The sequence below is a fragment of the Eptatretus burgeri genome, chromosome 11 (assembly GCF_056783735.1).
Source record: "Eptatretus burgeri isolate ZD-2024b chromosome 11, Ebu_testis_v1, whole genome shotgun sequence".
Lineage (NCBI taxonomy): Eukaryota > Metazoa > Chordata > Myxini > Myxiniformes > Myxinidae > Eptatretus > Eptatretus burgeri.
The window spans coordinates 34630070-34650125 of NC_140971.1; the positions used below are offsets into that span (position 1 = coordinate 34630070).

At 46.6% G+C, this 20056-nt stretch overlaps 2 protein-coding genes across 3 annotated transcripts in view; one reads left to right on the top strand and one right to left on the bottom strand.

Moving 5' to 3' along the window:
- Positions 1-1031, bottom strand: part of LOC147016834 (uncharacterized) — a 9831-nt gene extending 8800 nt beyond the window's left edge. The window contains exon 1 of the mRNA XM_085847703.1: positions 815-1031. Within this exon, the coding sequence (XP_085703829.1) occupies positions 815-1031 (217 nt within the window). The remainder of the gene's footprint in view (positions 1-814) is intronic.
- Positions 1-18531, top strand: part of NCBP1 (nuclear cap binding protein subunit 1) — a 108231-nt gene extending 89700 nt beyond the window's left edge. For both annotated transcript variants that reach the window (XM_085845901.1, XM_085845902.1), the window contains 3 exons: positions 17635-17772; positions 17941-18054; positions 18133-18531. In XM_085845901.1, coding sequence (XP_085702027.1) covers positions 17635-17772; positions 17941-18054; positions 18133-18246 — 366 coding nt within the window. In that variant the 3' untranslated portion in view covers positions 18247-18531. The remainder of the gene's footprint in view (positions 1-17634; positions 17773-17940; positions 18055-18132) is intronic.
- The last annotated feature ends 1525 nt before the right edge of the window (positions 18532-20056 follow it).

Consider the following 20056-nt stretch of genomic DNA (forward strand, 5'->3'; position numbering starts at 1 on the left):
CACACGCAGACACAGACACACGCAGACACAGACACACGCAGACACAGACACACGCAGACACAGACACACGCAGACACAGACACACGCAGACACAGACACACGCAGACACAGACACACGCAGACACAGACACACGCAGACACAGACACACGCAGACACAGACACACGCAGACACAGACACACGCAGACACAGACACACGCAGACACACACACACGCAGACACACACACACGCAGACACACACACACAGAGACACAGACACACAGAGACACAGACACACACAGAGACACAGACACACAGACTCACACACACACACAGAGACACAGAGACACAGACTCACACACACACACAGACACACACACACACACAGACACACACACACACACACACACAGAGACACAGACACAGAGACACACACACACACACACACACACACACACACACACACACACACAGACACACACACACACACACACACACACACACACACAGAGACACACACACACACACACAGAGAGAGAGACACACACACACACACAGAGACACAGACACACACACACACAGAGACACAGACACACACACACACAGAGACACAGACACACACACACACACACAGACACAGACACACACACAAAGAGACACACAGACACAGTGACACACACACATACACACACAGAGACACAGACACACAGACAGAAACACACACAGACAGACATACATACATACACAGACATACATACACACAAAGACATACATACACACACACAGGCATACATACACACACACAGACATACATACACACACACGCAGACATACATACACACGCGCAGACATACATACACACACAGACATACATACACACATACAGACATACATACACACACACAGACATACATACACACACACAGACATACATACACACACAGACATACATACACACACACAGACATACATACACACACACAGACATACATACACACACACAGACATACATTCACACACACAGACATACATTCACACACACAGACATACATACACACACAGACATACACACACAGACACACACACACACACACACACACACACACACACACACGGAAAACCCGATAAACTTATCTCAATGCTCTTGTTTGACCACACGTCCTGAGCCACACAGTATTTTTCATAAGCCACGCCCACTTTCCTACGCCACTCCCACTTTAAATAATAAATAATTGGAGGTGGTGTGTGGGGCATGGAATCGTTTTCGATAAATAAATAAATAATTGGAGGTGGGTGTGGGTCGTAGAATCGTTTTCGGGAAATAAATAAATAATTGAAGGTGGTGTGTGGGTCGTGGAATAGTTTTCGGTAGATAAAGAAATAATTGGAGGTGGTGTGTGGGTCATGGAATAGTTTTCGGTCAATAAATAAATAATTGAAGGTGGTGTATGGGTCGTGGAATCGTTTTCGGGAAATAAATAAATAATTGGAGGTGGTGTTTGGGTGGAGAATCGTTTACGGAAAATAAATAAATAATTGGAGGCGGAGTGTGGGTCGTGGAATCGTTTTCAGTCAATGAATAAATAATTGGAGGTGGTGTGTGTGGGGAATTTTTTCGGTAAATAAATAAATAATTGGAGGTGGTGTGTGGGTGGGGAATCGTTTTCGCTAAATAACTAAATAATTGGAGGTGATGTGTGGGTGGGGAATCGTTTTCGGTAAATAAATAATTGGAGGCGGAGTGTGGATCGTGGAATCGTTTTCGGTAAATAAATAAATAATTGGAGGTGGTGTGTGGTTGGGGAATCGTTTTCGGTAAATAAATAAATAATTGGAGGCGGAGTGTGGATCGTGGAATCGTTTTTGGTAACTAAATAAATAAATAATTGGAGGTGGTGTGTGGGTGAGGAATTGTTTTCGGCAAATAAATATATAATTGGAGGTGGTGTGTGGGTGGGGAATCGTTTTCGGTAAATAAATAAATAAATAAATAAGGTGGTGTGTGGGTCGTGGAATCGTTTTCGGTAAATAAATAAATATATAATTGGAGGTGGTGTGTGGGTGGGGAATCGTTTTCGGTAAATAAATAAATAATTGGAGGTGGTGTGTGGATGGGGAATCGTTTTCGGTAAATAAATAAATAATTGGAGGTGGTGTGTGGATGGGGAATCGTTTTCGGTAAATAAATAAATAATTGGAGGTGGTGTGTGGATGGGGAATCGTTTTGGTAAATAAATATATAATTGAAGGTTGGGTGTGGGTGGGGAATCGTTTTCGGTAAATAAATATATAATTGAAGGTTGGGTGTGGGTGGTGGAATCGTTTTCGGTAAATAATTGGAAGTGGTGTGTGGGTGGGGAATCGTTTTCGGTAAATAAATAAATAATTGGAGGTGGTGTGTGGGTGGGGAATCGTTTTCGGTAAATAAATTAATAGTTGGAGGTGGTGTGTGGGTGGGGAATCATTTTCGGTAAATAAATAAATAATTGGAGGTGGTGTGTGGGTGGGTAATCGTTTTTGGTAAATAAATAAATAATTGGAGGTGGTGTGTGGGCGTGGAATCGTTTTCAGTAAATAAATAAATAATTTGAGGTGGTGAGTGGATCGTGGAATCGTTTTCAGTAAATAAATAAATAATTGAAGGTGGTGTGTGGATCGTGGCATTGTTTTCGGTAAATAAATAATTGAAGGTGGTGTGTGGGTCGTGGAATCGTTTTCGGTAAATAAATAAACATATTATTAGAAATGTACAAAGACAGAAATGCCGGTGATTCCATTTATTTTGGATCCTTTTCACTTTGGTCAATGACGTTTGGATCGAGGATATCGAAGGTGGAACGACGGTGTAGTTCCTTACAAACACTATATACACACCTTAAATGACGGTAAATAGACACCCGGTTTTTGAAGGACTACCATTTGAAAAATAAAACCTCAATCAAAAATCGGCTCGAGTAAAATTTTCTAAATATCTCGGTGTTTAATTCCGAAGTCTCGTTTCTCGACATTCAAAACTGAAGGACATGTATTGAAAATACTGTACGCGGTTTTTCGGCCGCTGCACAGCAACGGGTGGTTGCTTGGCAACGAAATTCAAACGCGCACATTCCCAGTATATATTCCACCTTTTGGCAACGTTTCCTTGAAATCGGTTCGCTGGTTCGTGCTGTGGAGCCTCACGTTGCAGACACACACACACACACACACACACACACACGCACACACACACACACACACACACACACACACACACACACACACACACACACACACACACACACACACACACACACACACACACACACACACACACACACACACACACACACACAGCCGGAAAACCCGACAATAAGGGATATCTCATATATAGCGAATCCAACAGATACAAATGCCTGGAGGCGTCGGCATTTGTGGGTTTCTTCAATTTCTGCACATGCCATTAACCTCCAGCATCCCTTAAACTAAGCCAAATTTCAAAATTTAAGCTCCAGAAATGAACTTCGCAGCAGTTCTGACTGCGAAAAAAAAAAGTGTTCATTTGTCCAATTCGGACATAGTTTAATTTCAGGTGTCTCCGGGAGGTGTTTAATGTGACTGGCAATCGCTTGCCAAGCCAGCTGATCCTTGTCAACCATTTTATTGGAGTGCTTCCCCGAGTGCTTACGTCACTTAGTGCGGATATTGTGGAGCACTCACTTTCACTGAATACCGTATATCGATCAATTTGAACAAAGTTTAGGGGCTACTCGCCTGCATTGTCATGTGGAGTGTCAGACGCTGGCTCGCTGAATATGTACAAATTTATTTTACACCACGTTTCCCCTTTGTGTACGATCTCCTTTCCTTATACGACCCGTCATTTCGGCATCGCCAAATACATATAAAAAGTTTAACGTTTCGTTTTTAAAAGTTTCTTCAACCATGTTGTTGGAGCACTCTTCAAGCTTCGATCTCTACAAACTTCCATGGCAACACCATAGCACGGCTCTCCATGTGGACATTTTCGGCATTAAGAAGGCAAAATAAATTCGATTATTACAAAAGTAAAAGAATGTTTTCAGCGACAAAATAATGAATTGCCACATCACGGCAGGATAGCCAAGAGGTACACACACTCACTCTTAGCTGTCTAGCCTGGGTTTGAATCCTGACCCAACTATAAACTGTCATCCCGGTGTTTCACAGGCAGGGTGATTCATCAATGTGTGTGGTGTCTCTCTGATGTGCGTTAAACTGGCTGTCACATCTGCCGGAATGCCTCTCCCCTCTCCTCTCACCCTCTCCTCTTAGTGGGGCAGACAACAGCAATTTTTGAGAGGAATCGTGCAAATGATGATACAAGCATCAAATTTGGCACATTTGTTCTCCAGAGGATTCTAATCAAATCTGCCTGATTGTCCATTTGAAAATCCAAATTTTGAAAAATTTGAACAAAAAAAAAACTTCAAAAAAGTCAAGATCACGAATCGATGTTGGATGCTGGCTGAGATTGGTGAATGTTTCAGAAACATCATCAAAGACGTTCCAAGTCTGCCATGCAGTTTTCTTCCCTTTACCGCGGAAGGCAGACACGACGTCACATCCAGTGAACGCATGGAAGTATGGGATCCCTCTAGCTTTCTCAGGCCCTATTGCAGAAACTACCTCATGGACTGGAATCCATCGTGCATTGGCTCCTTGGACAAAGGCAATCCACATGTTCTCAAGACCTAGTTGCTGTAAGGATGGCAGTACAGATATTGCTATGACTAGTACGTCCGTTTCATTAGCCTTAATGATAATGGACTTGCTACCATCCGTCGTTGCATCCCTGGCGTGTAAAAATATTCGAGTGTCAGCTTTTTCATGACAACATGGAGACACAGCATCCAGTGACTTCCTTGTGTTGCTAATGGCATCTTCTCCTTTTGTGACAATGACTGTGCTTGTCGTCTGTGCTTCACACATCTTTTCCGCAAGGAAGTGAAACAGCTCAGTTTTGTTGCTGTCATCTCGAAGAAAGCTTCTCCAGTTACTTGGGGTCTTACTGGTTCCTGTGACTCTTCTTCTGATTCCTTGCCCCCTTTTCGACCTTGCCTCGGACTTCAGACTTGACTTCTTGTACACATCAAACACTACGTCCACCCTCTCGTACCTGGCACCATAGGATTCCACCTTTGGGATGATGTCTTCTTCAGCATAGTCATCAAATATCTTTGAAGTGCGTGGAGGTAGGGCATTGATAAGTGCTGAGCCATCAATGATGACTGCATCTCCCCTTGGTTCTCTGTCTGGGATGTTCACTTGCGCTTCAAGAATTTCAGTCAGCTGTGACTTTAAATTTTGTTTTTCTTTTTCTTTTTTCAAAATTTGGATTTTCCAATGGCCAATTGGGCAGATTTGATCAGAAAGCCCTGCAGAACAGAAATGCCAAATTTGATGCTTGTATCATAATTTGCACGATTTTTCTACTATCTACTACACTATCTCCCTCACTCCCCCTCCGCACTCTCCCTCCCTCCCCCTTTGCACTCTCCCCTCCCCTCCCTCCGCACTCTCCCCTCCCTCCCCCTCCACACTCTACCCTCCCTCCCCCTCCGCACTCTCCCCTCCCTCCCCTCCGCACTCTCCCCTCCCTCCCCTCCGCACTCTCTCCTTCCTCCCCTCCGCACTCTCTCCTTCCTCCCCCTCTGCACTCTCTCCTTCTTCCCCCTCCACACTCTCTCCTTCCTCCCCCTCCGCACTCTCTCCTTCCTCCCCCTCCGCACTCTCCCCCTCCCCTCCGCACTCTCCCCTCCCCCTCCGCACTCTCCCCCTCCCCCTCCGCACTCTCCCCCTCCCCCTCCACACTCTCCCCTCCCTCCCCCTCTGCATTCTCCCCTCCCTCCCCCTCTGTACTCTCCCCGACCTCCCTCTCTCTCACCCCTCTCTCTCTTTCTCTCACCCCTCTCCCTCTCTCTCACCCCTCTCCCTCTCTCTCACCCCTCTCCCTCTCTCTCACCCCTCTCCCTCTCTCTCACTCATCTCCCTCTCTCTCACCCCTCTCCCTCTCTCTCACCTCTCTCCCTCTCTCACCCCTCTCCCTCTCTCACTCCTATCCCACCCCTCTGCCTCTCTCTCCCACCCCTCTGCCTCTCTCTCCCACCCCTCCCTCTCTCTCCCACCCCTCCCTCTCTCTCCCACCACTCTCTCTCTCTCTCTCTCTCTCTCTCTCTCTCTCTCTCTCTCTCTCTCTCTCTCTCTCTCTCTCTCTCTCTCTCTCTCTCTCTCTCTCTCTCTCTCTCTCTCCTCCCTCCCTCCCACCTCTCTCCCTCCCTCCCACTCCTCTCCCTCCCTCCTACCCCTCTCCATCCCTCCCTCCCACCCCTCTACATCCCACCCCTCTCCATCCCTCCCTCCCTCTCTTTCCCCCACCTCTCTCTCTCCCACCCATCACCCTCATCCTCTCTCTCTCTCTCTCTCTCTCTCTCTCTCTCTCTCTCCCTCTCTCTCCCACCCCCTCCCTCTCCCACCCCCTCCCTCTCCCACCTCCTCCCTCTCCCACCCCTCCCTCTCCCACCCCTCTCCCTCTCCCACCCCTCTCCCTCTCCCACCCCTCTCCCTCTCCCACCCCTCTCCCTCTCTCTCACCCCTCTCCCTCTCCCTCTCTCTCACCCCTCTCCCTCCCTCTCTCCCACCCCTCTCCCTCCCTCTCTCCCATTCCTCTCCCTCCCTCTCTCCCACTCCTCTCCCTCCCTCTCTCCCACTCCTCTCCCTCCCTCTCCCCTCCCCCTCTGTTGAGAGGACTAAAGCATGCATGAATTGGATTTGGAGTGAGTCGACTGGAGTGCAAAGGTTGCTGAATGTGCGAGCATTGATGCATGCAGGCAGGTAGATTGCGTGGGTTTTAAATGCTCCTTCCCAGTTTAATGCATCACCCCGTGGTTGAAAAGAAAATGTTGCTCTTTCAACCTGTTTTATCGCCCTTCCCTCCCCTGCCCTTCGCGCTGTCTTCCCTTCCCCTTGTGCTACATTCCCTCTCCCTCCCCTCATGCTTACCTCCTTGTCAACCCCCTCCCATCTCCACCCGCCCCCCCATGGACATCTCCCGTCAGTCTCCACGTACTGTTTTAATGTACCCCATTTTGTTCAATCCTGTACTATTCCCCCCCCCCATTTCCCCACAAGTCCCACTAACAAAACGCAAGTCGAGAACCCCTCCCCTGATACTTCACTCCTCCCAAACCCCTTTCCCCTCCGCTCACACTTCCCTCTTCCCACACTCCTTCCCCCTCTTCTTCTCCTCCTCCTCCTCACTCCTACCCCCCTCTCAGAGTCTATCGCAACATTTGGTGAAGCGTCGCTCACCCCACCCCTCCCCTTCCTCGCCCTTCCCTCCTTCTTAGCTCCCCCTTCCTCACCCCTCTTCCCTCATCTCCCCTCACTCCTTTCTCCCCCTCCCTTCAGTCCTCTCTCCCTCCCCTTTCTCCCTTCCCTTCCCCTTCTCCCTTCCCTCCCTTCCCTCCCCTTTCTCCCTTCCCTCCCATCACTCTCCCTCCTCCCTCCCTCCCCTCCTTCTTACTCCCACCTGCGAAGAATTCATTTTTTCACGTCAGAATTTGAAGCATTTATCTCATACGCATGGAGAAAGAGGATTTAAACAATACAAAGTACAAGCAAAAATCACACTCGGTCCTCTTTCTGATCTCATACTTGTATCGGAGCTTTTTTTTTTTTACTCAAACGAGGAGAGGTCGGGTGAAATGGGGGGACATCTGGCAAGTCAATTACTGAGAGGCTGACTGACATTAGATAAGAAGCACTGCATCTTGGCCAAAAATGTTGGGAGGGGAGAATGACACTCAAGGTCTTTTGCAGTGGTCAATGAGATGTCGGCCAATGAGAGAAGGCTGTAAACAATTTTATGATCGGAAGTAGGGTAAGGGTGGAGGGAAACATGGGCTCATTACTCTAAACATACATTCCATTCATGACATAACAAAGGGTTTCTCAGAGCATACAGAATTCACAGCCATCCTTCAGCCAGATAACAAGGTGCCTGTCTCCAGTAACTGAGAGAGTGATTTGATATGTGGTGATTTCTTAACATTGGTTAAATGTATTTTAGTAAATTTAAGAGCATATAATAAATTATACTGGACTTGCATGTTCATTGATATCAATGTGGAAATCAAAAGGCTGCTTGGGGTGGAGACTGGCTTTTATTTGAACAGCCCTTTTGATTCCATCACAACGAGGAGAAACTTAATATTTACTTGCTGAATATAAAAGAGCATAGATGCTTATAATTAACTGACAGAGGAGGACATTGAGTAAAATGATTATTTACACTTGCCCGTCGAGTGCCCTTCTCGTACACTTGCCCTTAGTATTCCCGTCAACAAGGCGACAAGTTGTATTTGCTAGTATAACAATAATTTCAAGAAGGAAAATACAATCATAACTAGAAGGGCACTCGGTAGAGCGCATACCTCCGCCACGCAATGCCTGATCCACGAGAACATATCGGGCCCAAAACATTTTTGAAATATCAGTCAGGTCAGGTATGGGAGCATGTGCCAAAACAGCACGTCGCTGCATCCACTTTCCGCCGGTACTCCAGGGGCCTCCGTCTGGCCATCCCCCAGGCAGATGCCAGGCCCATCCCCATCTCCTTGAGATGATGGTCAACCTGCTGCAACCATGAGGCACGTGGTCGGCCCACTGGCCTCCTCCACTCATGAGACTCCCTCGCTGAGAGAATCTGGTAAGCAGGATCAGCGTCAGGAAAACGAGCCACATGTCCATACAGCCGCAACTGACGCTCACGGACTATGCAGGTAACAAATCTCATCCGAGTCTCTCTCAGCAACCGCTCGTTGGATACAAAATCCGACCAGCGATAGCCAAGGATTCTCCGAAGAGACCTGGTACCAAAGGAATTAAGTCTCCGTCTCAGATCCTTGGTCAGAGTCCAAGTCTCGCACCCATAGAGCAAGACTGGAAGTACCAAGGACCTGAAGACTCGGACTTTCGTCCTCCCGCACAGGTACCGGCAGCGCCACACCCCATGATCCAGTGAATCCATGACTCCCCAGGCCCGACCCAGACATCTATTGACCTCTGACTCGCAGCCAGCAGAGACATGAATATCACTGCCAAGGTAAGTGAATCTCTCCACGACCTCAACATCCTCACCACAAACAGACACAGACAGGACAGCAGCATCCAAGATGTCACCGAAAGCCTGGATCTTAGTTTTGACCCAAGAAACCCGTAATCCCAGCGGCTCCGACTCCTCATTCAGCACCTCGAGGGCCCCCAAAAGGATGTCTAAAGTCTCCGCAAAGATGACTGCATCGTCTGCAAAATCAAGGTCCGAGATCTTGACATTCCCAAACGATGCACCGCAACTTGATCTCTCCGACATCCTCCCTAAAATCCAGTCCATACAAGTGCTGAAAAGTGTGGGGGCAAGTACACATCCTTGACGAACTCCAGTAACAACTGGAAATAAGTCAGAGGTGGTACCACCACACTTCACAGCACTCTCAGTACCAGAGTAGAGTTCAGACATCAGATCGATCAGTTTTGGTGGCACCCCACGAAGACCAAGAATCCTCCAGAGGACATCCCGATTCACTGAATCGAACGCTTTACAGAGATCAACATAGGCTGCAAGCAGCCCCTGCCGAAACTCTCTTCTGCGTACGGTGAGGACACGAAGTGCAAGGATACGGTCAATCATTGACCTCTTTGGTGTAAAGCCTGACTGCTCTGGACGCTGGTGCTCAAGCAGATGGTGGCAAACCCTATCAAGAATTATCCGAGCAAAGACCTTGCCCGGCACTGAGAGCAGCGTCACCCCTCGGTAGTTGTTGCAGTCTTGGCGATCACCCTTCCCTTTCCAGAGAGGGACAACAAGGCCCCTCTTCCAGTCAGTTGGGATGATGCCTGTGTTCCAGGCAGAGCACAAAACTGCATGCAACGACACGAGTGCAGCATTTCCACCAGCCTTGAGAAGTTCGGCATGGATGCCACAGATCCCTGGAGCTTTGCCCCGTTTCAACTGGTTCACTGCAGCCCGTGTTTCCACAAGCGTAGGTGGACCACAGTTGATTCGAGGGTCAGCAACAGGGATTGTAACACCCTTGATGTCCAACTCGACAGCTGGGGGATCAGCCTGGTACAACCGCTCAAAGTAACCGGCCCAGCGGGCCTTCACTTCAGACTCCTCTGTCAAGAGCCTACCACTCTCTGCTCGAACTGCAGTGCTCCGAGGGATGGGCTTGGATGAACGTAATGCGCGAATTCCCCTGTAAGTGGGACGAGAATCACCTGTCCACAGGTGATGCTCTACCCCCTCACAGATTCCTCGCACATAGGCCTCCTTGTCCACCCTCAGTGCACGTACAGTTTTACGCCTCAGCTCCCTGAACAGCTCAGCTCTGCCGTTCAGCCTGGCCCTGCGACTCTGGTCAATGGTATCCAGTGTCCCTCGAGAGACAAAATTCTTCTTTGCCCTGCGGTGAGTTCCAAGACATCCACCGGCAACATCAAGGACGGTGGTCTTGAAGGCGCTCCACAACTCTTCAGGACCCCCAACAGCACCCAGACCCTCCAAGTGTCCACTCAGCCTGTTCGCAAACTCCTCAGCTACTCTCTCATCCCTGAGCTTGGCAACATCCAGCCTAGGCTGGGATGGTACCATTCTCCAGGATTTAAGGTGCAGCTTTAGAGTTGCTACAACAAGCCTGTGGTCAGTATTGAGGAACTGAGCACTCCGGTAGACCCTGCAGTTCTGGATCATCCTCCAACGACCGTCAATGAGGACATGGTCAATCTCCTTTGCCACACCGCCAGCGTTGGAATACCAAGTCCAGCGATGAGCTTGTGGGCGCTGAAACCATGAACCAGCCACCCTAAGTCCATGACTTCTTGCAAAGTCAAGGAACTTAGTGCTATTCTGGTTCATAGTTCCTGACCCATGGGGACCAACACACACCTCATAACCGTCCCTATCAGTTCCAGTCGATGCATTGAAATCCCCCAAGACTAGAAGTGTATCTCGTCTGGGGCACTGATCAACCACAGACTCGAGTGGGGCGTAGAATGCATCCTTCACGGTGAGATCACTCGCCTCAGTCGGAGCATAAACAGAGACCAGGGAAATGACACCTAAGGAGTGACGAATCCTTAATCTCATAATACGCTCGTTGACCGGTGTTACCTCAATTATCATTGGGGTCAGCTTATTGGACACAGCCACAGCAACTCCTTGGGTATGGTAACCATCAGAGCGACCAGACCAATAGTAGGTGTAACCACCCACCATTATCTCGCCGCAATCCGGTCTCCGAACCTCAGAGAGAGCTGCAATCCCGATGTCCAAACGCTTGAGCTCAGATGATAACAGAGACAGGTGATCATCCTCTCTTAGGGATAGGACATTCCAGGCACCCACCCGAAGGGAATGCCTCAGGTTAACCCAAGGAGACCGCCGTCTGGTGGACGACACCTCAGCACCACTCTGACACACTCTCCCGCAATCTGACCCAGGGATGTTACCCCGTGGTTTCCCTCCGATCAAAGATTGGGGGTCCCGAAGGCTTTGCCCCAATCCCGTCATCCGGTGAGCTGCCCTGCGAAGGGAAGCTGCACAGGAGGTACTCCCACGGAGTGGGTTTTCAGATTTTTTTGCGTTTTTACGTTTTGCGGAATGAAGCGTTTTACAGTGGCCGGAGTGCAAATCCTGCCACCAACCTCCTAATAAGAAGTAACCCAACTGCAGGAGGACGTCTGCAGACACAGTTGGGCACTAGATATGGATGGCCGTTGGCTCACAAGGAGCTCCTCCGCCCTTTGACAGGTTTTGTTTTTAATCCTGCTGGGTGTCCATATCCAAACACCCCCCTCACCACAAAACCTGGTGGGGGAGACGGTTTAGTCGCCGACAACCCGACCATAGAACAGGTTAGTACAGGTTTACATGGTACCTGTAGCAGGTCACAGATCGAACCTGACCTGACTGAGACTATACAATGCTATACAATACTATATCATTTTTGGCCCAATCTCTCAATGGTGAAGAATCACTTTGAAAATTAAATCGTTCTCGTATCCAGGTCCGGATTCAGATCGTCACCAAAATCGAATCCATTTGTCTTTGCAACACACCCAACCTGTCTACCAAGTTTCATCCGAATCCGTGAACAACTTTTTGAGATATCGTGATATATTGTTGTGGGGCTGGGTATCGCTGGCGAGCACAACCGCTAGAGGGAGCAGTAGAGTCGGCTCCACCGAACACAACGGAATTTAGGTCGTGACCATCGGATAAGTCCAGAAGTCACGGGGCCCTTACAGGACCATGGATCGCCAATAATTTGACCGTGTGGAGTAGGGTCAATTGCCAAACTTCAAGATACCTAACTACCCACGCGGCAAAGCTACCGGGGAATTCACACCCTCGACAGACCTCGAGCGGGACGAGCCGTTAGCGTGCCCAAACCATGTGTAACCCAAGCGGAGGTTACCAAGGCCTGTCGGTCCAAATGAACAATTTACTGCCTCGCTATTTCTCAACACACACCGTGCTAAGCCAATGAAAGAAACACAGAAACGAGCTGGTACATTTAACAAAAGGGATATTTATTTATAATGGGGCAGGGGAACACTCAAGAAGGCAGAGTTAACCAAATAAAAGGAATGCAATTTATAAACAAACACATGCATTTCTACTTAAAAGACAGGGCCCACGGACACACACACACACACACCCAAAAGACCTGGACCCCGTGGGTCTATCTCTGTCAAGCCGGGCCGGGGTACTTGTCCGCTTCGTGCGGCCACACCGACTCCCAAACCACCACGGTGGGACCTGAACCCACGATCCGAAGTCCACGGCCCTTGAACGAGGCCGCTCAACGACGATCACCAGTGTCTCAGACCGCTCCTTGACAACCACAGACCGCACCGCAATTTCCACAACCACACCGTCTGCAGAACGCTCCTGCCACGAGCACACACCGTCTGCATACCGCTCCTGCCACGAGCACGCACCGTCTGCAGACCGCTCCTGCCACGAGCACGCACCGTCTGCAGAACGCTCCTGCCACGAGCACGCACCGTCTGCAGAACGCTCCTGCCACGAGCACGTACCGTCTGCAGAACGCTCCTGCCACGAGCACGTACCGTCTGCAGAACGCTCCTGCCACGAGCACGCACCGTCTGCAGAACGCTTCTGCCACATCACCACACTCCTCCTCTTTCGGTGTGAGGAGCTTCTTCTCCCCGCCACTCGCCTAATTGGATGGTGGGTTGTCAGGTGACTCGTGGCGGCCTCCCGATTGGCCGGGCCGAACACTCCATCTGGCTAAGGCGGAGCCAGCCTGAGGTGATAGCTTCCCTGATTGGGCAAGGGGTGGTCTGGTGGGAGGGGCAACAACCACCCCTCCCCCCCCTACCGTGCGTGTCTGAGAACCCAAACGGAACAGCCAGGGGAACACCCTATTCTCCACCTCACCCCTGTACGTGACACGATGCACGTGGGCGATGGCGGCGATGGTGTTGTTATTGTTGTAGTTGTTGATGTAAAAACCTAGCTAAAAAAAAACCCGTAGCGCACACATGTAATTCCCATTAGACAGAAGGGGGTGGATTCTAACTGTACACATACTTATCGACATAACTAACTTTGGGACCTGAATGTTGAGTGCGCATGGTTTCCAGATTTATAACAATATATCGGTTTCACCCTATCTCTCAATGGTGAAGAATCACCCAAAAAAATTATTAGATCCGGATCCGGATCTTCACCAAAATTTAATCAATTCTTCATTGTCACACCCCCAACGTGTCCACCCAGTTTCATCCAACTCTGTCCACAACTTTTTGAGATATCCTGTACACAAACATACAAACAGGCAGAAAGGGGTGAAAACATAACCTCCTTCACCTTCGGTGATGGAGGTAATTATTAGCATATTCAATACAATTCTTGTCATTCATAACAATGGGAATGTATAAAAATAGTTCTCATGAGTCATCCAGAAGTCTGACAAGGTAAGGTATTGAACTTCGATGACATCTTTCGTTTCTGCATCTCATTTCCCTATAACTGTCACTATGGTGTAGTTTCCGTTGCTCAGACTGCGTCGGTGGCAGTTATTGTGGGAATCTGTCGCAGACCGACTTCGCAAATTTGGAACATAGTTAAAGGTGTCTGGCTCAAAGTCTGTCGAGTAAGTACCTGTAGAGCATTGTCATACAATTTGTACTGGTCTCAAATAATTATTCTCAAAGCGTGTTTTTGAATTCGTTCAAGCGTATTGGGCTGATGGATAGTGAGAGCAGAATGTCATACTGGTGAACAGTACTCAAGAAGTGGTCTCATAAACGGGTTGTACACCGTCATCAGGTCATCTTTCGAGGCACCAAAGCGATTCAGGACGCAAATAACATACATCTTGCATGAAGCTTTGGATGCAATGTACTGGACATGTTCATTCCATTGGAGATCCTTCTGAATTATTACGCCAAGAAGTTTCATGCTGTCGCAGTCCTGGAGCTGCATGCCATTGATTTCCACTGGACCTTGGGAAGGTGGATTGCGCGCAAAACAGACACTCATAAGTTGGCACTTCACTGGATTCAGTTGCATATTTGACTGCTGGCACCATTTCTGAAACGATTCCACCATGTCCAGGATGACACTGGGTGATGTGACGTCGCAACTCTCTGCAATGGTTAAATCATCTAAGTATTTCAATCGAGGGACTCGGGCTTGGTCAAGTGCGTCATTAATGAGCGCTAAGAAGACCAGAGGTCCTAATCGAGTCCCTTGTGGGACTTCTGCTATGGTGGTGAGTGTTACAGACAACTGGCCTATATACCGCACCTGTTGGCTTTGCCCTGGCAGAGAGCGACAGACCCAAGGGATCAATTGTGGTCTTGCTACAAGTTCATACAGCTTTCTGATGGCAATGTTGTGGTTGACAAGGTCAAAGGCCTTAGAAAAATCTGTGAATACAAGAGTCGACATCATTCTTGGTTTGTCTACTTTTAATTTGAAGATAGTTCAAGAGATCTTCAAAGTAGTGAGCAGTTGAGACACCTTCACAGTTTCGGAACTGTTGTGGATTGATGTTTGGTTGAATGTCTGATAACAGCCATCTTGTACACGAACAACTCTGCGAGTTTGGTGAAATGCTTGGTGAGTGAGACAGGCCTCAATTTGTCACGTTCAGGTGCTGTTGCTTTGAGGATGGGTACCACAGTCGTCTGTTTCCACTGGAAAGGTACAGTACCCTGCTCATAGGTACAGTTGATGATGTCGCAAAGAGGTATGCTTAGGTCCAGTGCAAATTCCCGAAGCAATCTTGCCGAGATACCACCAGGACCTGGGTTTTTCCCAATTTTTGTTTCGTGGAGTTCCTGATCGATGTGCTAAAGTTGAACTTTAAGCGTGGTATTTGGAGGTAATGGTAAATATTCAGGAATATTTGCTGGGTCCAAAGCTGGAATCTCTGTTTGTTTGTTTTTTGTCGTTAGAATGCATTCGGACTGATTTAATCGGAAAGTGGATATTAATTGCCGCAGACAGCTCGTCATAGAACCGATCACACTTTGCATTTACATCTTGGGCATAACTGACATGGGGCCAGTCATGATGAGTGATCCAGCCACCAAAACTAGATATGTTGGATTCCAGCATTTGGCGAGTAAGTTTCCACCTAACCGTGTTCTTTGTTTTGGACATTAATTTGGGACACCATAAAATACCGCTATGATCACTGCATCCAATCGGAGCAATCACTTGCACTGGATGAAACGGTGATTTCATGTTGGTGATGATCTTGTCGAGTGTCACATTTCCTCTGGTTGGCTTGTTGACCACTTACTTCAATTAAGTTAAGCTGTTCAGTAGTGGAGACATGTTCAGGTGATTCATATCACCTGCGATGATAATACCAGCTCCAGGGTGTTTGTGGAGATGTAATAATGTGGGTAGAGGCATGTTGGTCGACGTCGCGACGTCGAAGAGTGTCGTTCTACTTTTATTTATTTAGCTTGATAAACCTTCATGAGGTTGATTTATGATGTGTTGTGCTCAAACTTTTATTTGAGGATATCTTGAAAAAATGAGCACATTAGGTGAAGATATCAAAATCGACTCCATGTTTTATTTATTATTATTTTTACCTCGCTGGAGGAGAAGGTATTGCAGTTGAGTCCGTTTGTTTATTTGTCCGCACAGAACTTTAGCGTTTTTCTCCGCAACTGCTTGGCAGATTGAGACAATTTTCACCACAGGAGCGACTACTCGTGTAGAATGTTTCATTGATAATTATGATGTCATAAGTCCCGTGGTGTCACAGCCGTGTTGGAAAAACTTTGGACCTCCTGTATCTCTGAAACTGCACAAAGGAAAAAAGTGAAACTTGGCACAATCATGGCAAGTACTCATCATGGGGAATGTGATTTTTTTTTTAATGATGTCATAATTGCATATATAGAATGCTAGATCTGATCAGTATGAAAAATTTTGCGGGTCATCTTGGGATAGAACGCTTCACAGAAAGAAAAAAATTGATGACGTCATTGGCCATGTGATTTGGCAACCATATTGTTTTTTTGTTTTTTTAAACCTTCATAAATCTTCTCCTCTGAAATGGCTGAACAGATTGAGGCGAAACTTTACACATATGAACGCCTATCCATTGGATTTACCCTAAAACCCATAAAAGTCTTCTCCAGAACGGCTGGACAGATCAAGGGGAAAGTTCACACAAATGTTCCCCAAGCCTTGGAGATACCAGGGTATTCACGAATAATTGATCGGGCACATGGTTTGGCAGCCATATTGGATTGAGCAAAAAATCTTTAAAAGCTTTTTTTCTCTTGAACCGCTGCATCGATTGAAGTGAAACTTCACAATTATGATCTCGTAGTGATGGGGAATTTAGGTTTTAAATTTCAACCCGATCGGAAGCATGGTCTTGCAGACAGAACTTTTAAAATTTTTGATCTAGGTTATTTTTGATTTTTTTTTTAATTAGTTTTTTTTATGAATAAGGCTCACTTGGCTGTGCCTGGATGGGTTTCAGGGTAGAGGAGTAGTAGCTGAAATGTGAATCCTTTCCAGGTTCCTCCTGATGATTTCATCTTTGCTTTTTGTTTGTTTGGATTCCTTCTGATTACTCCAATGCAGGACTGGACCTATTTGGTCTTCTATTTGATTTGTATTTAATTTATTTTATTTCCATTCTAAATTCAGTTGGATAATAAAACAAAGGGTCAGGGTCAAGTGTCCGATCAAAGCGGGACGTCTTGGAACCCGGTCATCACTGCAAGCAGTTATAAAGTGGCAGTTCTAGTTACATGTTATTTATTACATAACACACCCATACACAAACACACTACAGAAAGTACACAAACACCACAAAAAACAAGTTTTGGTGAGGGTCTGCAATCTCTGATCGCTCTTTTCTTGTTTCGTGTGTCACAACAACAATTTTGCCAGGGCTGCAACAACATGTGCTCAGTGCTTGCAGTGGAAGCTCTCCAGGCATTGATAAGGCATCGGGATAAGTGGGAAAGGGGGGTGGGGGGGGAGTACGGGTGGTGTCTTTAAAGAAAGAAAAAAAACAACATGAGAAATAGACAGGGTGCGAGTGCTGTGAATCTACCGTGCAGAGTGGCAGCGATGATGAAGATGACAGGGGGCTTGGGATGGACGAGCCGGGACTCGTAGAGGAACAGGTGGACAGACTCCAGGAACGTCTCGAAGCGGCGCAGAGCGAACAGAAAAACCTCTTCCTGGTCATTTTCCAGGTATAGCACTCACGTGGGAATATAATTGATTTTCTTGTACATTTGTTTATTTTTCCTTTTTTAATCGATAATGCATTAAGAAGGGTTACTTTATAAGGTAACTTTTTACTTTTATCGTAGTTCAAGAAATTATTTCTAACCTTGGCTTTCCCACTGTCCAAACGACAGCGCTTCATAATGATTCTAACAGAACACTTGGTACGGTGCGAGACTACCGGAACGGACATCCATTCACCATGGTACAACAACTGCATCCAGAGATTGCAGCAAACCTTTCTGCAGGTACTGTGCCCATCCGGCGTAAGCCCATGTTCATTCCGTTGCCATTACGCTTACCCCGTATCTCTCCCCACAATCCAGCACCAGAACACCATCCAGCAGTACATGGTGACTCTCGAGAATCTGCTTTTTACCTCGGACCTGGATCCACACATCCTGGCTGTTTTCCAGCAGTTCTGTGCACTCACTGCCTGAGTGCGTCTTGGTTCTAAGCATGTGAGAGCGACCGTCTGTGACCCAGCAAAGGCCATGTATTGGCAAGACATTTTCCTTGTGATTCTCATTCTTTATCATTTTAGTGAGTACAAGTTACAACAATGAGAACATTTGGTGAAGGTGTCAACATCCACTGCATGGTTCTCCTTTTGAAGTCTCTCAAATTGGTAGTTCTTTTGTTTAAATTTATTTTGCTGACCAGTTTAAGTCAAAATGGCAATGTGATTCGGTTTAATAAGCCTAATAAAATCAAACAATTGAAAAGTTTGCTTTGCAGTGCTTGTTTTAAAGCTTTGTGTTGGTATTTTATTTCTAGTAAAGAAACTGCAGGTTGTTTTTGCCACTCTCATTCTTCTTGAATTTGAACGATTATGTTGTAAAAAGAGTAAGGTTGTATGAATTGTGAAAAAAAAATTTATGGTTGAAAATGTTAAGAATTCATCTCCCCCCCCCCCAACTTTCTTTTTAATTTCCGCAAAACCAGCAAAGTTTGGTGTCGAGGGAAACCCAAACAACACTTTCGCTCCTGTGGCCTTTCAGGGATTTAAAAACGTTTTTCTTGTTGTGGGAATGCAACTTATGCACAAGAATCAATCAAACAAAGTGCCCTCGGATATTTAGAAGATGTGGTGTACAAATGGCCACCACCACTACCGCTGCTCTCACCGAAAGAATAAAAAAGGCAGTTTTTGAGTCTTGCTTGAGTTGCGAGTCAAATTTCCTAACACTTGAAGGGTCTTTCTTGAACTTGAACTATTGTGCTTACATTGGGAACTATCCACGCACAGATAAGTGAAATAAGTAGGGGTTGGGGGGGCGGGGTGTTTTAAAGAGGAAGAAAAATAGTAGTGTGGGAGTGGTTATGGAGAATGAAAAAAGGGGGTGGGGGGGGTCTCTTAAAGAAAGCATAGTGCTGGAATGTTTGTTTTGTGGACAGTAAGTTAAGAGAAAGCTTTAGTGATGGCCATGTTTGTCGTGCATCCTGAAAGAAAACATACATGAATATTACAATTGTTTTAAATAAAGTTTACAATTTGTATTTTTGCATCTGTTCATTTACAGCACCATGGACTCACATTTTATGCTCAAAGCAGAGCATTGATTAACTTGTAGAATGAAGATTTTGCAGGTGAATGTTAGCATCAATCTACATCAAAAAACAGGTATAATATGGATGAAATAAGCAGGACATTGACTGATGTATGCTCATCGCCGTGGGAAGTGAGGGGAAACCAATGTTTCGGGTGTTAACCCTTCATCAGAGCAAACGAGAGGAACCCTTCGTCTCTCCATTTTGTTCTGATGAAGGGTTAACACCCAAAATGTCAGCTTTCTCTTACTTCCCATGGCAGTTAGCATATAATACGTCAATGTCCTGTTGATTAACTTGTAGTCTATGATAAGGGAGGGGGTGGAGAGGAAGCTACTTTCCCATTACATTAACTTTGACTTAATTTGGGGAAAATGCAATAAGTTAATGAAATTATTACATCACTGTGATGTCATCTGTGTTTTATTTAATGAAAAGATGCATTAAACTTGCTTTTAAAATCTTTCATTATGCAGAATTGTTTGGAAAATGGAACCATAACTTTAACAGGAGTTTGTAAAAAAAAATAATAAAAATATTAAAACCAGGACAAAACCTTGTTAAACAGCTCAAACTGTGCCGAAAAAATACTTGGTTCTAAATGTTGAACTTCACTCTAATTCTGCTTCAGATTTGAATATGTTTAGTCCTACATAAATAGCGATACACTCATTAGCTAGAAGTTAAGAATAGTGTGAG